Source organism: Elaeis guineensis, chromosome 5, assembly GCF_000442705.2.
Source record: "Elaeis guineensis isolate ETL-2024a chromosome 5, EG11, whole genome shotgun sequence".
Taxonomy (NCBI): domain Eukaryota; kingdom Viridiplantae; phylum Streptophyta; class Magnoliopsida; order Arecales; family Arecaceae; genus Elaeis; species Elaeis guineensis.
Window position 1 is genome coordinate 126,382,982 of NC_025997.2, and position 19,638 is coordinate 126,402,619.

Sequence of the window (19,638 nt, forward strand, 5' to 3'; positions counted from 1 at the left end):
GCTTTAATACTAAGAAATATTCTAGTAGAGCTAATTTGGAATCTTCATGACCATCTTAGACAAGTTTGACTGCAGTTCTAAGTTATGCTTTCTTTCTAAACTGCTGTTTGGGAGATAGAAAAATTATTTCAGATCTCTTCCCTGCGAGAAATTGTTGGTTAGAACAAGCCAAGAGGATTATTGCCTGCCTTATATCTGAACCAACTGCAGCCAAAAGGATTATACTCCAATAAAAGTCCATTAATCATCTAACGTGGCAAGAAAGGATCGGTCCAATCCTTTAAAGGCTATGCGTACCAAAACAAAGGTTGGATCAATCACCAAGCACCGCATTCGCGCACTTGGAGTTGGAGGTCATCTTGGACAAGGGTAGTCCAAAGAATAAATAAAGGTGCCATGCACTCCGCCACTCCAACCGTGTGCACGCCTCGCCAACCGTGCAGAACCCCAGCGCCTCTCTCCTCTATCGTATCCCCTCATCTTTTTAACCCTTCACTATCTCTCCGTGTATCGCGCAAGAAGTTACCGCCAAGCCCACCTCCATCGCCATCTTCTCCGAGAAAGGGAAAAGAAAATGCCGTCGATACGAAACCTACTGACCGAGAGAAAATACCCTTTCCTCCTAGCCCTTGCCTTCTTTCTCCTATCCATCCTTCTTCTCTTCCTCTTCTCGAACCCCACCAATAGCCTCTTCTCCTCCTACTTCCCCTCCCTTGGAGAACTCCAAGCCTCCACCCACCCCCTCCCACCTCCTCCCTCCCGCCCCTCTCCCATCCCAAGCCCTGACCCCCTCCCCAATGCAAACCCTAATCCTATCGAATCTGTCGAGGACGTTGGAAGCGACGAAGTGTTTGAGTTCCGATGGGAGATCTGTCAACGAGGGAAGGGGTTCGATGTGGTGGATTACATACCTTGTCTTGATAACATCAGGGCGATCAAGGAGCTCAAGTCGAGGCGGCACATGGAGCATCGAGAGCGGCGTTGCCCCAAGCCGAGCCCGAGTTGCCTCGTCCCCCTGCCCCCGGGTTACAAGGTGCCGGTGCCGTGGCCCAAGAGCAGAGACATGGTGAGATTGATAGTTCGGTAAGCCAGCCGTTTTTGTTTCGCCTTCGAGTTTCTTTTTCTTCTGGATTCTTTGTTATTGATGTGTTTCATATGACCCGAGTTAGAAGTTCAAGAATTCTTGAAACATGATACAAAGGATGGTCTATTGTTAAAGATCTCCTTTTGTTTTGTGATTGGCTTGTCTGATTAGGTTTCTTTATTGTCCTTTTTTTTTCTTTTCTTGTGATTTGCTTTCTTTCCGCTGTCAAAATGTATTTTGGTCTGCTAAGAAGTTCTTGGATTTACTGTACTTTTTCCAATAAGTGTGATCTATGCCCTGTAAAAAAAAAAATGTTGAATTTTGATTCTGATTTGTTTCTGAATTTTCCCACTTTTACTCTGACTCTGTGATGGCGTTGAAATTGTAGGTCAATTCGCGTTGTACCCACCTTCGTAACCCAATCTCTGCTGTGCTGATCTTTACACCGATGATCTGTCTTCATGGCTAAAAATTTGGACTACATGGTCGAGCTTAGAATCATTCTGTCCAGTTGTAGTTAACACTCATTATTCTATAATTACAGGATAATATACCACAAAAGAACAAGGGTTATATCATCTACAATTTCTAAAAATAGCTTTTAATTTTTGTTTCAGACTTCAGAGCACTTGTGCTCTGTCACGTCCCAAACCCAGCACCTGAGTTGGGTACGAGACACGGCCACACAACTCTAGAGCAATGCCCTGAGGATCATGTAAGGCCTAATAATTTAACACTTTAAAATTTTAAATAACCAAGTAAATACCAAATCAATCAACCGAGTCACAACTTCAAATCGAATGTAAACTTGTTCAATACAATTATTCAAATGTTCATTGGTATCAGAGAATTTAAGCTAACTGAATTACTAAAAGCTTCAGTTCTCATTTGCTCTCATCCAAACCATCCAACTAAGCATCCTGTGAGTCTAAAAATATATAAAAAAAAAAAATGAGCTTCTCCAGCTCAGTAAGAATCACTGCACATGTACATCAAGCCAGTAGATAAAAGTAATATTTCTGAAATCAATTTGATGAAGACTCATATGTATATAATAATTGAAATACTATCATAAATATGCATTTAATAATATGGATCATCATATATCATCAAGTGAAGTCTTCATTCATTGTTGAATTACATATTATATGTTGTATCTTCTCACATTTTCGGTTTGTCAATCTTTTATCCCTTTTTGGCTTTGGACTAACCCAGACTATACCTCAATCTCTTCCCAATCCAATTATTCTTTCATATAAGCCTTTCAAGGCTTTCTCAGGATGAGCTCCTGGCCGGCTGTCCCACGTACGAAAGTCCGTGAGAGGCTGTCCCAGGCATAAGCTCCTGACGGACTGTCCCAGGCATGAGCTCTTGGCCGGCTGATTTATATGTCGAGACTAGTCCAAAACATATCTTTTTCATTTAATTCTTAATTTTATCGAATTATTTCAAATTACAGAATGATGAAATTGATAAGTCATATCCATAAGACTCATACCATCAATCGTAAAAATCTTTTCATAATATACTCATATTTAAAAAAAATTCATATAAGCCATATATCAATGTCTCGAGCATAGAAAACTCATCGATTATAAATTCAATATTGCAAATTCAACATATAAGACTAACAAATAAATAACATATATTTAGCGATGATCATGTACAGGATTCTTACCTCGATCAATGAGAAATCAAATTCACAGCCTTATAGTCTGAAAATCAAAACCCTACTCGTTGTCTCCTTGGTCGTTGGACTGTTCTCCTATCAAACAAAACAAATTAATTTAACCAAATTAATTTTTTTTAAAAAAATTGTATATTGAGGTTTATCAGAACTCTTATCTATGTTCCCCCCCTTTTTTTTTGTTTATTATATATATATAATTTAATTTTTATTTATTTATTATATATATATGTATGTATATATATATATTTAATTTTTTTTTTTTTTAGAGAAGAGAGAAGAGGCTTCTTCTCTTCCCCACGATCAAAAACAGGGGACCCGAGCTCTTTCCGAGCGCCTCCCCCTCATCCGGCCAGGTGAGCCACCTCCGGCCACCCTCCCCGGCAACGTCTCGACGACGGCGAGGCTACCGTCTCAGTGGCAGCCCCACCCCTCTTTGCTGCAGGCGGCGGAAGGAGAAAACAGCGTAAATAGAGGTGTCCCTGTTTGAGCCCGAACCGGCATCTCATCGGCTTCCAAGCACCCGATAGCCGGAGGATCGATTCGAAAGAAAGGAAGAAGGAACGTACCTTGTTCCGACGGCCAAAAACAGCTCCGGCGGCCCTTCTCTTCCGATCAACGCTCACGGTGCCTCCTTTGAGAAAATTTCACAAATCCCTCAAATTTCTTTGAAATTTTTGTTGAAAAATCCTAAGGGAGGAAGGAAAGTCTTTATAGGGAAGGTTTCCTACCCTAGCCAGACTCTTCGAGTCCGATTTCGTCGGAAACAGGAAGGAAGAAGACTCCGATCAGGAGTCTTCCTTCTTTTGTAAAAATTTTTTTTTTTTTTTTGTTGTTGGGCTGCCAAAGGTTTACAGGCCCAAGTAACTGGGCCATTACAATCTCCCCTCCTTAAAATAATTTCGTCCTCGAAATTTTCATACCTGAGTTTTCGAATAGTTGTGGATACTTGATCTTCATTTCTGTCTCGAGTTCCCATGTAGCCTCTCTCTCGCTATGATTGCTCCATTGGATCTTCACATAAGGAATACTTCGATGCCGTAACACCTGATCCTTCTTGTCAACAATCCGTACTGGATATTCTTCATAAGTCAGATCTTTCTGAAGATGCAAAGGTTCATAACTCACCACATGACTTGCATCTGGAATATACCTTCTCAACATTGATACATGAAACACATTATGTACACCAGATAAAGCCGGCGGTAATGCTAACCGATATGCAATCTCTCCAATCCTGTCTAAAATTTCAAAAGGGCCAATAGACCTTGGACTCAACTTACCACGAACTCCAAATCTCATTACACCTTTAGTGGGAGAAACTCTCAGAAAAACATGATCGCCTACCTGAAATTCCAGCTCCCTTCTTCTATTATCAGCGTAACTCTTTTGCCTGCTTTGAGCTGTACGAAGCCGTTCCTGGATCATGTGTATTTTTTCCACTGTTTGTTGCACTATTTCTGGTCCCAACAGTTTTCTTTCTCCCACCTCATCCCAACAAATGCGCAATCTACACTTCCTTCCATATAATGCCTCGAAAGGAGTCATCTGAATGCTTGCTTGATAACTATTATTATAAGCGAACTCAACTAATGATAAGTGATTATCTCATGCTCCACCTAAGTCCATAACACAAGCCTTTAACATATCCTCTAGGATCTGTATGGTTTGTTCTGATTGTCCGTCAGTTTGAGGATGAAAAGCTGTACTGAAATTTAACTTGGTACCAAGGGCTTTATGAAGACTCTTCCAAAACTGAGAAACAAATCTACTATCTCGATCTGACACAATAGTAACTGGTACTCCATGCAGTCGTACTATCTGTTCTATATACAAGCCTGCCAATCTTTTTAAGGAAAGACCAATTCGAAAGGGTAAGAAATGCGCTAATTTCGTCAATCGGTCAACAATTACCCATACAGCATTATTATTCCGAAGTGTTTTAGGTAACCCAGTCACAAAATCCATAGTAATATGCTCTCATTTCCACTGAGGAATAAGAAGAGACTGTAATGGTCCTGCTTGTCTTTGATGTTCGGCTTTTACTTATTGATATACCAAATATTGGGCTACAAATTGTGCAATATCCCTTTTCATACCAGACCACCAAAAATTTCTTTTCAAATCTTGATACATTTTTGTGCTTCCAGGATGCATGGTGTAAGCTGAACAGTGAGCCTCCAAGATCTCGTCCCTTAATCCTGGAATCTTAAGAACACATAGTCTGTTATCAAACCTTAATGACCCATCCTCATGTGTCCAAAATTTTGTCTGTATACCAGATTCCACTGCTTCTATGACCTTTTGTAACTCTGAATCCTCCTTTTGAGCTGCTTTAATCTTTTCAATCAAAGTAGGCTGTAGTACAAGATTTGCAAGTTGAACTTGAGAATCATGTAGTCGTATTTCAATTCCTGATTTCTCCAAATCTAGCAATATAGGCTTTTGTGAGGTAATTAGAGCAGCCAATTCATCAGAAAATTTTCTACTTAGAGCATCGGCTACAACATTCGCCTTCCCGAGATGATAATTTATTGTCAAATCATAGTCCTTCAATAGCTCCAACCACCTTCTTTGTCTCAAATTTAACTCTTTCTGAGTAAAAATATACTTTAAACTTTTATGATCTGTAAAAATCTCGCAATGCTCTCCATATAAATAATGCCTCCATATTTTTAAAGCAAAAACCACAGCTGCTAATTCTAAGTCATGAGTAGGATAATTTCGCTCATATGACTTCAATTGTCGAGAGGCATAAGCTATCACCTTTTTCTTTTACATCAGAACACAACCGAGGCCTTTACGAGAAGCATCGCTATAGATAGTGAAACCTTCTGTTCCAGATAGAATGGTTAAGATTGGAGCAGTCACTAATCGTCTTTTTAACTCTTGAAAGCTTTGCTCGCATTCATCTGTCCATTCAAACTTTACTTATTTCTGTGTTAGACGAGATAGAGGCATAGCAATACAAGAGAAACCTTCCACAAACCTTCGATAGTAACCAGCCAATCCCAAAAAGCTACGTACCTCCGATACATTAGTAGGTCGGCTCCAGTCGACTACTACCTCCACTTTCCTTGGGTCAACTGAAATACCATTTTTGGAGAGACATGCCCGAGGAAAGTAACACTGTTCATCCAAAATTCACATTTTTGTAGCTTTGCATACAGCTTCTTTTTCCTCAGAGTTTGTAATACAATCCTCAAATGTTCTTCATGCTTGAGTGAGCTTTTCGAGTAAATCAAAATATCATCAATAAATACAACTACAAATCGATCCAAGTATGATGCAAACACCCGATTCATAAGATCCATGAAGGCTGCCGGTGCATTGGTCAAACCAAAGGGCATGACTAAAAACTCATAATGCCCATATCTAGTCCGAAAAGCTGTTTTTGATATATCTCCAGGCTGTATCTTCAACTGATGGTAGCCAGAACGAAGTTCAATTTTTGAGAAGACCTGTGCCCCTTGTAACTGATCAAACAAATCATCGATTCGTGGTAAAGGATATTTGTTTCGCACTGTTACCTTGTTTAATTCTCGATAGTTTATGCAAAGACGAAGACTACCATCTTTCTTCTTCACAAAAAATACCGGAGCTCCCCAAGGTGACACACTAGGTCTAATGAATCCTTTGTCCAACAACTCTTGTAATTGCTTTTGTAATTCCTTCAATTCTGCTGGAGCCATTCGATAAGGGGGTTTAGAAACTGGACTCGTACCAGAGATCAAGTCAATAGAAAACTCAATCTCTTGATCAGGAGGTAGTCCAGGCAGGTCATCTGGAAAGACATCAGAAAATTCCTTCACAATAGGAATATCCTGTAACCTGAGCTTATTATCTTGAGTGTCTAATACAGTGGCTAGAAATCCTTCACATCCTTTTCTAAGAAATTTCTGGGCACGGATAGCTGAGATGAACTTCTGGTGAAAGAAGGGTTTAGTACTCTTAAAACTAAACTCTGATTGATCTGGAATTTGAAACATTATTATTTTTTTGAAGCAATCAACTGTAGCATGATATGCTGCTAACCAATCCATCCTCAAGATTAGATCAAAGTCCTTCATCTCTAAGACTAATAAGTCTGCTTTCATCTCCCTATCTTCAATACTCAGTATACAATCTTTGCAAATTGAATTAACCAAGATCACCTCTCCACTTGGTGTGCAGACACAGAGATCATTTTCTAAAGGTGTAGGAGACATCTCATTGGTCTTCTTAATAAAACTAGTTGCTATAAAAGAGTGGGTAGCTCCAGGATCAAATAGAGCATAGACATCGTTGGATGCTATTTTAATCATACCTGTCAGATATTTACATAATATTCATTTATCATTCAAGGCTATATTTTCATATATATGTAAGCATATAATATTTCCTGACATGTATACTAAAAGAAATAGGGGGGTCGATTCAGTACCTGTCACCATTGAGTTAGAAGCATTAGCATCCTGTTGTGTAAGTGCATAGACTCGTCCTTGGGTTCTTATCTTTTGTTGTCCCCCATCTTGTCTTTGTACATCTTGGGGTGCCCAATTTGTAGGGGTATTCTGATAATTTTGAGGCATCTGCTAACTCTGTAATCCTCCTCCACGGTGGCATACAATTGCTTTATGACCATCTCGTCCATATTTGTAACTTTGTCCCCCGGACCATGTGCAATCTCGTCTAAAATGAGGTCCTCCACACCTATAACATATAAGGCTCCCTTGAGGTTGTACTTTACCTTCAGTGGCAGTCTGGCTTGGTTTTGGGGTCTTTGGTTTGAAGGCTCTGATACTTTGACCTTGAGAATCAATTGCTCAACCCCTTTTCTTCATACTTTTCTCTCTTGCTTTTTGAGCATCATTAAATCCTTTTTCTATTATTAAGCATTTGTTAACAACTTCTTTATAAGTGGGCAGCTTAAATACAGTCACTAATTGTTGGATTCTATTCCTTAATCCATTCTCAAATTTTCTGGCTCGAACATTTTTCTCAGCTATCAATGCAGGGGCATATCTCGACAATTCTTCAAATTTGGCTGCATATTGAGCAACTGTCATGTGGCCCTGTACCAGTCGATCGAACACTCAAAATTTCTGGAGTCGGATACTCTGGGAAAAATACTTCTCATAGAAGATCTTTCTAAATTCTTTTCATATAAAAGGTACATCATTTGGCTCCATCTTTTCAATTTCCATCTTCCAACAATCGGCTGCCTCACCTTGTAACATAAAAGTGGCAAAAGTGACCTTATCTTCAGCAGGACATCTCAAAGCATGGAAAACTTTCTCTATTGCTTTTAGCCAGCTTTCAGCTTCCATAGGATCTGAGGTCCCTGAGAATGCCGGTGGTGCATATTTTTTGAAATCTAATAAATTGACTTGACGTTCATACTGATTTTCAGCTCCTTGTTGCTGCTGGGGTTGTCGCTCCTGAAATATTTGTTGTATGATCTGCTGTTGTTGTCCTTGCTGCACCTCTAACATTTTCCTCATATCTTCTCTTGCAGCCACTTGTTGTTGTACCAATACTTGCATTAACTGAGCTACAGTAACTTGTTCCCCAAATTAAATTTCAGGTTCTCCTGGAGTTTCTTCCCCGGGAGTGACCTCTGCAGGCTCAGTAGGATGTTCTTGTTGTGGTGCATCATCATCCGGTGAGGGTGGATCATTTTCTTGTTGCATAGCTGGCTCTCAAGCATTAGAGCCATCCGCAAATCGAGTAGGTCTCCGATTTCGCCCACGCTCAGTCCCTCGTGCCATGACAACCTACACAGTTTCACTTTAGTCAGGAACTTAAGAAAAATATCTCATATTAGTCAATTTCCATCTAAAAGTCTATCCATATACTCTTCCTCTGAAATGAACCTTAGGATTCCTAAACCTAGGCTCTGATACCACTCTGTCACGCCCCAAACCCAGCACCTGAGTTGGGCACGAGACACGGCCACACAACCCTAGAGCAATGCCCTGAGGATCATGTAAGGCCTAATAATTTAACACTTCAAAATTTTAAATAACCAAGTAAATACCAAATCAATCAACCGAGTCACAACTTCAAATCGAATGTAAACTTGTTTAATACAATTATTCAAATGTTCATTGGTATCAGAGAATTTAAGCTAACTGAATTACTAAAAGCTTCAGTTCTCATTTGCTCTCGCCTAAACCATCCAACTAAGCATCCTGTGAGTCTAAAAAAAAAAAATAAGAAGGAAAATATGAGCTTCTCCAGCTCAGTAAGAATCACTGCACATGTACATCAAGCCAGTAGATAAAAGTAATATTTTTGAAATCAATTTGATGAAGACTCATATGTATATAATAACTGAAATATTGTCATAAATATGTATTTAATAATATGGATCATCATATATCATTAAGTGAAGTCTTCATTCATTGTTGAATTACATATTATATGTTGTATCTTCTCACATTTTCGGTTTGTCAATCTTTTATCCCTTTTTGGCTTTGGACTAACCCAGACCATATCTCAATCTCTTCCCAATCCAATTATTCTTTCATATAAGCCTTGCAAGGCTGTCCCAGGATGAGCTCCTGGCCGGATGTCCCACGTACGAAAGCCCGTGAGAGGCTGTCCCAGGCATAAGCTCCTGACGGGCTGTCCCAGGCATGAGCTCCTGACCAGCTGATTCATATGTCGAGGCTAGTCCAAAATATATCTTTTTCATTTAATTCTTGATTTTATCGAATTATTTCAAATTACAGAATGATGAAATTGATAAGTCATATCCATAAGACTCATACCATCAATCGTAAAAATCTTTTTATAACATACTCATATTTAAAAAAAATTCATATAAGCCATATATCAATGTCTCGAGCATAGAAAACTCATCGATTATAAATTCGATATTGCAAATTCAACGTATAAGACTAACAAATAAATAACATATATTTAGCGATGATCATGTACAGGATTCTTACCTCGATCAATGAGAAATCAAATTCACAGCCTTATAGTCTGAAAATCAAAACCCTACTCGTTGTCCCCCTGGTCGTTAGACTGTTCTCCTATCAAACAAAATAAATTAATTTAATCAAATTAAATTTTTTTTAAAAATTGTATATTGAGGTTTATCGGAACTCTTACCTATGTTCCCCCCCTTTTTTTTGTTTATTATATATATATATATAATTTAATTTTTATTTATTTATTATATATATATATGTATGTATATATATATATTTAAATTTTTTTTTTTATTTAGAGAAGAGAGAAGAGGCTTCTTCTCTTCCCCACGATCAAAAACAGGGGACCCGAGCTCTTTCCGAGCGCCTCCCCCTCATCCGGCCAGGTGAGCCACCTCCGGCCACCTTCCCCGGCAACGTCTCGACGACGGCGAGGCTACCGTTTCAGTGGCAGCCCCACCCCTCTTTGCTGCCGGCGGCGGAAGGAGAAAACAGCGTAAACAGGGGTGTCCCTGTTTGAGCCCGAACCGGCATCTCGTTGGCTTCCAAGCATCCGATGGCCGGAGGATCGATTCGAAAGAAAGGGAGAAGGAACGTACCTTGTTCCGACGGCCAAAAACAGCTCCGGCGGCCCTTCTCTTCCAATCAACGCTCACGGTGCCTCCTTTGAGAAAATTTCACAAATCCCTCAAATTTCTTCGAAATTTTTGTTGAAAAATCCTAAGGGAGGAATGGAAGTCTTTATAGGGAAGGTTTCCTACCCTAGCTGGACTCTTCGAGTCCGATTTCGCCGGAAACGGGAAGGAAGAAGACTCCAATTAGGAGTCTTCCTTCTTTTGTAAATTTTTTTTTTTTTTTTTTTTTTTGTTGTTGGGCTGCCAAAGGTTTACAGGCCCAAGTAACTGGGCCGTTACATGCTCCCAGCCATATGTGCTGATTTTTTTTTTCCAAAGTTTCTTTTGCATCTTTAAATTAATGAGCATTTGCAGTGAATAAGATGAGGGAAAAATAATTCTAACCTTTAGTAACATGACACGTATGAAAAGTTAATAAAACAATATTATAACTTTTTGTCAATTTTAGTATAAAGTGTGCTAAGTGTTTCATGTTATAGTTACATTAATACTGTAATTTAAGATGGCCAGTATTTCCTTGAGTAATAATGATGTTAAAAAAATGCATATATATTCTTTAACCAAGAAAATCTGCAAAATATTAAATGATATGATATTTTGAAAAGAATCTAAGTGTGGTTATCCACTCGCAATTCAAACATTTCTATGAAGCACATTTTAGTGAAAAAACATTATTATATGTTTTAGTCAGAGCTCAAAAGAAACTGAAACTAGGTGGGTGCAAGTGTATACTCCTCTTGGCATCTCATCGAAGTTTGGTGAGCCAGACATCCAAAGGATTCACTTGTAAATTTCCAGTTTGGACAATGCTTTCTTCTTTCTTTTAAAAAAATTCTGTATTGCTATATACATGTTTCAATCCCATAAAAATTGCACTCAGTGTTCTTGGTTTCGGTTGGTTAAATTTGTAAATCTTCATCATCTAGACTTCCATTGTGTACTGAGATGCACTCTTTGCTAATTCTATCTAGCAACATCATATAGTTGAAAAATTTTACCTGAGGGTGTCAGTGAGCTGTAAACAAAACTTGATAGCTGATTATGCTCCATTGAAATGCATATTTTTTTTGTTTCTTGAGTTTCTGAAAATGCTCCTATTTTCAGCAGTGCTATACTTGATACAGGTAACTGATGTCCATGTCCATTAGCTTTGAATCAAATGATAGAATTTTTATTCCTCATAAAACATGCTCATTCTTTAATTATATGGTCAAAAGTATTAGTTTGAGACTTTTCCATTCGAATTTGTGAATTTAAAAATGGATAATCAATTCATCATCAAAGATATTTGTCAATCATATATTTTTACCATCATTTCATGGATTGAGGAAACTAGGTTGACCAGATTTCTTGTTTGATGTACAGATTTGGTATAACAATGTTCCTCACCCTAAATTGGTTGAGTATAAGAAAGACCAAAATTGGGTGCAGAGATCTGGTGACTATCTTGTTTTCCCTGGAGGCGGAACTCAATTTAAACAGGGAGTAACAAGCTACATTCAGTTCATTGAGCAGGTATGTGTAAACTCTATATCATTGATGTTATATTTTTCATTTACATCAAAGAGAAAGCATTCCATATCAAGCACATAATCTCTGGATATCCCCTGTCTCTTCCCACTCACTGCTTGGTTGCCTTTTCGTATCCTTAGGCTTGGTAGTTGATGTATAATCTTTTTTTTTTCCTTGATATTAACATCCTTACTAAACTTATGAAAAATCTGGCATACATCTTTTCTGGTTTAGCTACTGCTTTTGTTTGTATATCAACATTACCTAGACATGGATGGTCCCTAGCTAGCTTCTGCTTCTTTATCTTATTTAATCTTCACCTAGTTTTTCTCTGATTCATGAAATTATGTGTATCTATATCCATGTTAATTAACAATGGACAAGCTTATCTGTTTATTTGGTTTCACAACATGTTCCAGAAAATAAGTCAAATTAAGAAATGAGTAGGAAATGGGCCAATAATGCATATTAGTCCTTATCATCCTTTATCTTGTCTCATCTGAGCTAAGCACATGACGGAATAAGGGAGTTATGAAAGGAACGACCTAAGGTGATAATCTGGAATATGTCAAGACGAAATGGCTCTAGATGACAACTGAGAATGGATCAAGATGAAACAATTTTAAGATGATAAATGTGTCAATTAGATGAATAATTGACTTGAAGACTAAATGTACGCTCCTGCAACCTAGCTTTGATATGATGTTAGATGTCAGAGAAGAGAAGAGCTCTCATATGCACAAGAGGATGTAATCACTACCATGGTGAGAATGCCACCAGAAGGATATCAAATAGCACATATATTGCATATATACTCTAGCATCAATGACTTCTTAACCAAGTCTTTTTATTTCCAGTTTTGGGAACAAGATGATTGTAATCTCCTAGATAGACCATGATATTTGATGCCTACACTTGAGCCGATGTAATATAGGTTTATATCAATTATATTGCTGGATAGCAAAGTTTCTTAGGGCATGTTTGGACAGCTCAAAGATTGTCTCTCTCTCTGATAAGATCTTCTGGCCAAAAACTTTCGTTTGGGTGACAGTGTTTCAAAGAGATCTAATAGCAGCAGAGACAGCTAAGCTAAATTTTTAGAGATAACTAGTCTCTTTATAGAGGTGATTTTATCTTATCCATGTAAATTAAGGATTATTTATCACCATGCCTTCCACGATCTCTTTGACCCACCGCCACATCCATCCTTCCACTGTAGTTTCAATACTAAGTACACTATTGGGAGGATCTTATCTTCCCAATAAGATCGACCAACATCCAAACAGGCCCTTAAAAAAAAGTAAAAAAAGCAAATCCTTCTCATCTTATTTTTCTTGTCTTTTCTTTTGTTGTTATTGCCTCAAAGTACCTTCCAAGAGTTGGATGTAAGTGTCAATTAATGTTTACTAATAGCAAGTATATGAGGATTCTTTAGAAGGATATGGACTTTTCTGGAACCTTTTGTATGTCATTTGTGGTTTAAATAACTGGATCATTCAAAACTCTCAGTTTCATGTTTAGCATTAGGGTCTATCTCAACTAGGCCTCTTTCTGTTTTTGGATTTCACCAGATTCTGCCAACTATTGAATGGGGGAGGCGCACAAGAGTTATCCTGGATGTTGGTTGTGGTGTTGCAAGCTTTGGTGGATGCTTGCTGGACAAAAATGTCATAACCATGTCGTTTGCCCCAAAGGATGAGCATGAAGCTCAAATACAATTTGCTTTGGAGCGTGGAATTCCAGCCTTTCTTTCTGTAATTGGAACCCAAAAGCTTACTTTTCCTGATAATGTATTTGATTTAATTCACTGTGCAAGGTGCAGGGTCCACTGGGATGCAAATGGTACGTTATATTGCCAAATCATGATTTTTTGGGTTACTTTTTACACATTCCTCTTTATCTAGTCAACTGTAGCACATTTATTGTTCTTTAGATTTCCTTCATCAATTGTAGGTGGAAAGCCTTTGTTGGATCTTAATAGGATTCTGAGGCCTGGAGGGTTTTTTGTATGGTCTGCAACACCGGTTTATCGTGATAATACAAGAGATCAAACCATCTGGAATGGTGAGGTTAAGTTTGTCTAAATTCATAATATGAACATCTCGTTGATAATTTCAGCCTAACTTTCTTGTTATGTTTGAAGCTGCTAGATGTTTTTAGAGTAGAAATCTGATAGGAATGGTGGAAAAGGTGGGCATCATTGGCAGCTAATATCAGGCCATAAATCTTACCATGTTTAGGGCAAAATACATGATAATACACTTTTGTTTTCATTGTCTCCCTTTAAGCTTCATAAATAATTGTATTAATTATTTGGATTTCAGATAAAATGTATTATCTATTTATCTATGTATGTCAATTTTCCCATACAAGAACCAAAAATAGAAAGCAATAAATATTTTTCTTTTTTCATGCTTCCTTCTAGGCATATTTATCTGCATTAGTTTAGGTGTATGTTTATGAATTCAAATATCTTCTCTGGTGCTGCATTCACTTTGAATGAATAGTAGGGATTGGACTAAAAGTGGGCAAAAGAGCGGTATGTTGGCAGTCATTTCCATCTTACTGGATTTTTCATATTTTGATTCTTCCTGCAGCTATGGTACTTTTGACAGACTCCATTTGCTGGAAGATGGTGGTGAAATCTATGGATGCTACTGGAATTGGAGTTGTAATATATCAGAAGCCTGTTTCAAATTCCTGCTATGAGCAGAGAAAAATAAACAATCCATCTTTGTGTTTGCAGAAGGATGGACCTAACATTTCATGGTATTATCCATGTTCTAATTTTATATCATTACAAGTATTCTAAAGTTAGTTATTTCTCATAATCATATTATTAAAATTGTTTCTGATTGCAGGTATGCTCCCCTTGACAGTTGTCTTTCTCCACTCCCAAATAGGTCTGGCAAAGAATACAATTGGCCTATTTCCTGGCCTGAGAGACTTAAAACTCGAATTTCAAGTGTGCCTCAGGAACTGAATGGGATGTATGCTGAAGAAAAATATGATGATGACATGAAGCACTGGGAAACACTTGTATCAGAAGCATACTTGCATGATCTTGGGATCAGCTGGTCCAGTATTCGTAATGTAATGGATATGAATGCTGGTTTTGGAGGGTAAGGCATTTTTGTCTTGACAGTATATTTATTTTAAGTTCATGTTGTTGTGAATTTCTATAATAGAAAGATATGTCTCTATGTTCAGGGTCACTTTTATTTTTTGAGTGTAATATATCTTATAAATTTTGCTAAGAGTATATGTTCATGATGATAGATCTTTACCACTACCGGTGTCAAATTTTTTGTGAAAGTTTTCTTTCCCCTCTTTTTTCCCCTCTAATAATATGGAGAAGATGCGCTTGTCCATAGTTAAAATCTAGGTCAGCCTTATTGTTTCATTGAATGTTACCAGGATTGCATAGTTGCTGTGCACTTTAGATCATGGCCTTGAGGCCCTTGACCATGATGAAACACCTGATGTGGTGAAATGTTTGGTTGTTTATGACTGCCCCCTAGTGATAATTACAAAGAGTGCTATTCTTCATCATGACCTTTCAGTAGATCAGTATGCAAGCTTACACAGGTCTTCAACATCCTTTCAATCATCTTCATGCCCTCTACAAGATCAAACTTGATCCTTATACCTGATTCAGGATCCTCTATTCTGCAGCTTGTAACACCAACTCCATAGAGAGTTTTTGACCATGAATTCTGTACTTTTTAAAGCACCAGTTCTATTTTTTTAATTCAAGAGATTGCCTCTTCTCTAGTGTAGTTATTCTACTGAAATTCACCTTCAATTAATTACCCCTGCCTTCAATTCTAGTTCATCTGAGAATCCAGCAGAACTTTATGTGCAACATTTGATGATGATTTTGCACTCTAATATTTCATCTAGTACTGGTAGTCTGTAAACAAGTTGTCTATACAATCATATCTTGCCTAATACATGTCATGATCATGTCATTATTCATTTTGTTAGTGAATGAAACTTATTGAGACCAGTGCCATTTCGTCTGCCACCATTACATTTACTGACTTGGAGAGAATAATTATTCAATGAAAGAAGTTACAGAACTAATAAAGTCATAAAACTTTAGCAGCCATCATTACCTTTTCGAATCTCTCATCACTTCCTAATATTTTTTTCATTAAGCAGCTTGTGGATTTGTTTTATGAAGTCTTACCAGTTTCATGATTTTAGCACCTGTCTGAAGCTCTGGGTATATGATCAACCTTGAGTTTAAATGGAGATGGCAGAGACCAGATTCCTGATAATTTAATGTACTTGTATTTGAGTTAACCAATCATGCAGGTTGTCTATATTGCATGTTGCCAGTTGCTCAAACGACCGGATGAACTGATCTGTGAAACCAAAGAATGTCTTGGTCTCATATTATTTCATAATGTGGGAATGGGAAATGATGTAAAACTTTTCACTATTTAACCAAAGAAAACACAATGCAATGAGAAACCATCACCAGTCATTTTCAAGTACATTTGATATGCATCCATGTCAAGCCATTTTGCATATTCTCTGGTTGTTGGGGATCTGATTTTGGAAGAAAACACGGGGGAATACATGCAAATATAGTCTGCTTATAATACTATTGCTTTCACATCAGTTGCTTAGAGTAGCTTGTAACGTGTTCACTTTTTAAGCACATGTCCCACCCATTACTAGCTCCAATTTTTTTTATTGTGATTTTCGACGTTTAAGTTGATATTATTTCATTAAATTTGTATTAACTTAAAACATTTAGAATTATGAACACTCGTGTGTGTGATCAGTCACTTTGGTTACAGAACATGATGTGCACGTTGTGCTGGAGTTTGAGTTTGATTCTCATCAACCAATACTTCATTACTGTTGGAATTTTGATATTGGTCTAATCATCTGACCAGGTTTGCAGCAGCACTTATCAATCAGCCTCTCTGGGTTATGAATGTAGTACCTGTCCATGGACCTGATACTTTACCCATTATCTTTAATAGAGGGCTGATTGGCATATATCATGACTGGTGTGAAGCTTTTAATACATATCCCCGAACATACGATCTACTCCATTCCACTTTTCTTTTCGGGACTCTTACGCAAAGGTAAAAGTGCTTTTATTTTGATTCTTCTACTTTGTGCTTATTCTTAGAAGTTTCTGCATTGTGAGATTGTTCTCTGCCACTCCTCCAGGTGTAACATCATAGAAGTGGTGGCAGAAATGGACCGAATATTGAGACCTGGTAAATGGATTTTGATCCAAGACTCCATAGAAATGATAAGGAAGATGCATCCCATTTTACAATCGCTCCACTATGAGACCACCCTCTACAAGCGGTGGTTTCTTGTTGGTAAAAAGGATTTTTGGCGTCCTGATCATAAAGAATCCACATCATGATCTTAGGTGTTGCCTGACACTTCATCAATTTTTGGTCAAAGCAAAGGCATATTTCACAAGATCATTGTTTCTTGTTGGTAAAAAGGATTTTTGGGGTCCTGATAATAAAGAATCCACATCATGATCTTAGGTGTTGCCTTACACTTTACCAATGTTTGGTCAAAGCAAGGCATATTTCACAAGATCATTGTTTCTTGTTGGTAAAAAGGATTTTTGGGGTTCTGATAATAAAGAATTCGCATCGTGATCTTAGGTGTTGCCTTACACCTTATCAATTTTTTGTTAAAGCAAGGCATATTTCACAAGATCATTGTTCTATCACTAGTTTACCCACCATTCCTGATGAGGAGGTGTTGAAATTCATCATAGAAAAAGCAGTGATTTCCATTCCATTTATCATTGCGAATTGCGAGTAGGCTGCATCGGTGAAATCAGCTGGTCCCAAATAAATGTGAAAGCTTGCTGGTTGCTGAATGGTTAAAATGGGAAAGCTTGCTGGTTGCTGAATGGTTAATTTCGTTGTCTCATGGGAACAGAAGTTCTGGTCATTCTTATTCTCAATGGCTGTTCTTGTATTCCAACAACAATTTATAGAAGATTGATCAACCATTTAGTTGTGACGATAAGCTGGTAAGTTCTTTTTTTTTTTTTTTTTTTGTCTTATCTTTTGAATGTGAAGTACTTGCACAGACGCAATGCCGCTGATGGTTTGGCTCTTTTGTCTGTAAATTTCAAGGTTAGACAGGAGTTTGGGTATTTTATTCTCTTATTGTTTTGGTACATTTATCTTTTTTGGATGGTATTTGTCTTTGTGCTTTGAATTTTAGTTCTAAGATTGTCCTGCCAGGAAAAGTTATATATGAAATTAAGAATTTAGCTTTCCATCTAAATCATTTGAGTTGACAGCTGGTGGTTCTCTACTATATGCTATCAAAACTTTACCCTATATTGGATGAGCTTTGTAACCCTATATTGGATGACCTTTATTTTTTATATTTTTAGAAACAGAGAAAGAATTTATTTCTATTTTTAAATATAAAATATAAATATTTTTTATGTGATTTATTTTTTAAAAAATAGATATGTCGGTGATAGTCGCATTGGAGGTAGCGGAGGTAGCGATAGTATTGGCAATGGTACGATGGAAATGGTGGTAATGCTGACAGTGGAGTGTTGGAGATGGTGGAGGTGGCAGTGTTGCGATAATAGTTTCGATGGTGGGGTACCAATAATGTAAGGTGTTGTGGTAATGTCAGTGGTAGTAATGTTGGTAAGCGTGGATGGGATGGTAGTGTTGATGATAGTGATTAAAAAAATAAATTTTTATTTTTAAAATATAAAATTAATATTTTAATATATTAATAATAATTTTAAAATAATTGTACATTAAATTTATTTTATTTTAAAATTTTATTTTAAAAAGGAAAACAAGAAATAAAGGGTTTGGCTAGCCACTATCTTGTTGACGAAATTTACGAAAAAAACCGTAAGGATCCTGTGTATCTTGGATGCCATGATTTCTTTTAAATCACTCTGCTACTTTTATCCTGTGTATCTTGGATACCATGACTTCTTTTAGAGCGCTTTGTTACTTTTAAAAGCTCTTCTTGGTGTTCTTTGTAGCCAAACCTCAAGAGTTGGTCATCATAGTTTATGTACGATATTGGGGTGATCTAAGACATAATAGCATTGGATTCCTACTGCCCAAGATAATTAATTATGATTACGGTGATGCAAGAAATCAATGATAACGTACCATGACTTGGCGTGAGGACTAATTCTCTGTTCTGCAATTCCAGCAAGAGAACTGGCTTAAGCGGGCAACAGTTTGATGCCATGGCTTTTTGTGTGTGGGTAGATACGCAGGCTTGTACAACGATTCTAATGATTCAGCATTGCTCGAAGTACAGGCTCTTAAGTGTGAAACTGTTACCAATAAATCAAGTGGGGAATACCTATAATTAACAAATCGTCCTGGTTGCATTCCGAGTCATATATATGTATTTATGTGCCCGTGCGGGATTTTTGAAATTTTTTTTTTTTGTTGAAAATTTTTGAGCAATTTTCTTTTGCGCTAGATTTAGTACCGTTTTTCTCTTTTCTTTATCCTGGTGCCACAGGAAGAGTTGCTATACTTACTGAAGAATAGAAAAAAGAGAACTACGTTAACCAAAAATGCGCATCTTGTTTTGGTTCTAGATTTTTTAATTATTGATAGCATCACGACCATCCGGTAGATACTGTTTTCTTTATGTCTCCTAAGTTGCAAAATTTTAGTGAAACATTGTCAGAAATGCTAAACTCTTAATCTAGTAGCAAAATGGACCCTCTTAGCAACATATACCCTTTTTTGTTTTTATGCAAGTTTTAGATAGAATTTATATAAAATATTATTATGTAGA

The 19,638-nt window shown here is 37.3% G+C and overlaps 1 protein-coding gene across 1 annotated transcript; it reads left to right on the top strand.

The window, feature by feature from the left end:
* Positions 1-415: 415 nt before the first annotated feature.
* On the top strand, positions 416-18,038 carry LOC105045878 (probable methyltransferase PMT23). The gene is made up of 8 exons (XM_010924305.4): positions 416-1,066; positions 11,692-11,841; positions 13,410-13,680; positions 13,792-13,902; positions 14,436-14,607; positions 14,700-14,960; positions 16,749-16,943; positions 17,032-18,038. Exons 1-8 carry the CDS (start codon positions 575-577, stop codon positions 17,234-17,236), a joined length of 1,857 nt encoding a protein of 618 aa, XP_010922607.1. The 5' UTR covers positions 416-574; the 3' UTR covers positions 17,237-18,038.
* The last annotated feature ends 1,600 nt before the right edge of the window (positions 18,039-19,638 follow it).

Coding starts and splice junctions, on each gene's coding strand:
- LOC105045878 (XM_010924305.4), top strand. CDS start 575: ATGCCGTCGATACGAAACCTACTGACCGAGAGAAAATACCCTTTCCTC. Junction 1,067..11,691: donor GGCCCAAGAGCAGAGACATG/GTGAGATTGATA, acceptor TTTGATGTACAG/ATTTGGTATAACAATGTTCC. Junction 13,903..14,435: donor AGATCAAACCATCTGGAATG/GTGAGGTTAAGT, acceptor TTCTTCCTGCAG/CTATGGTACTTTTGACAGAC.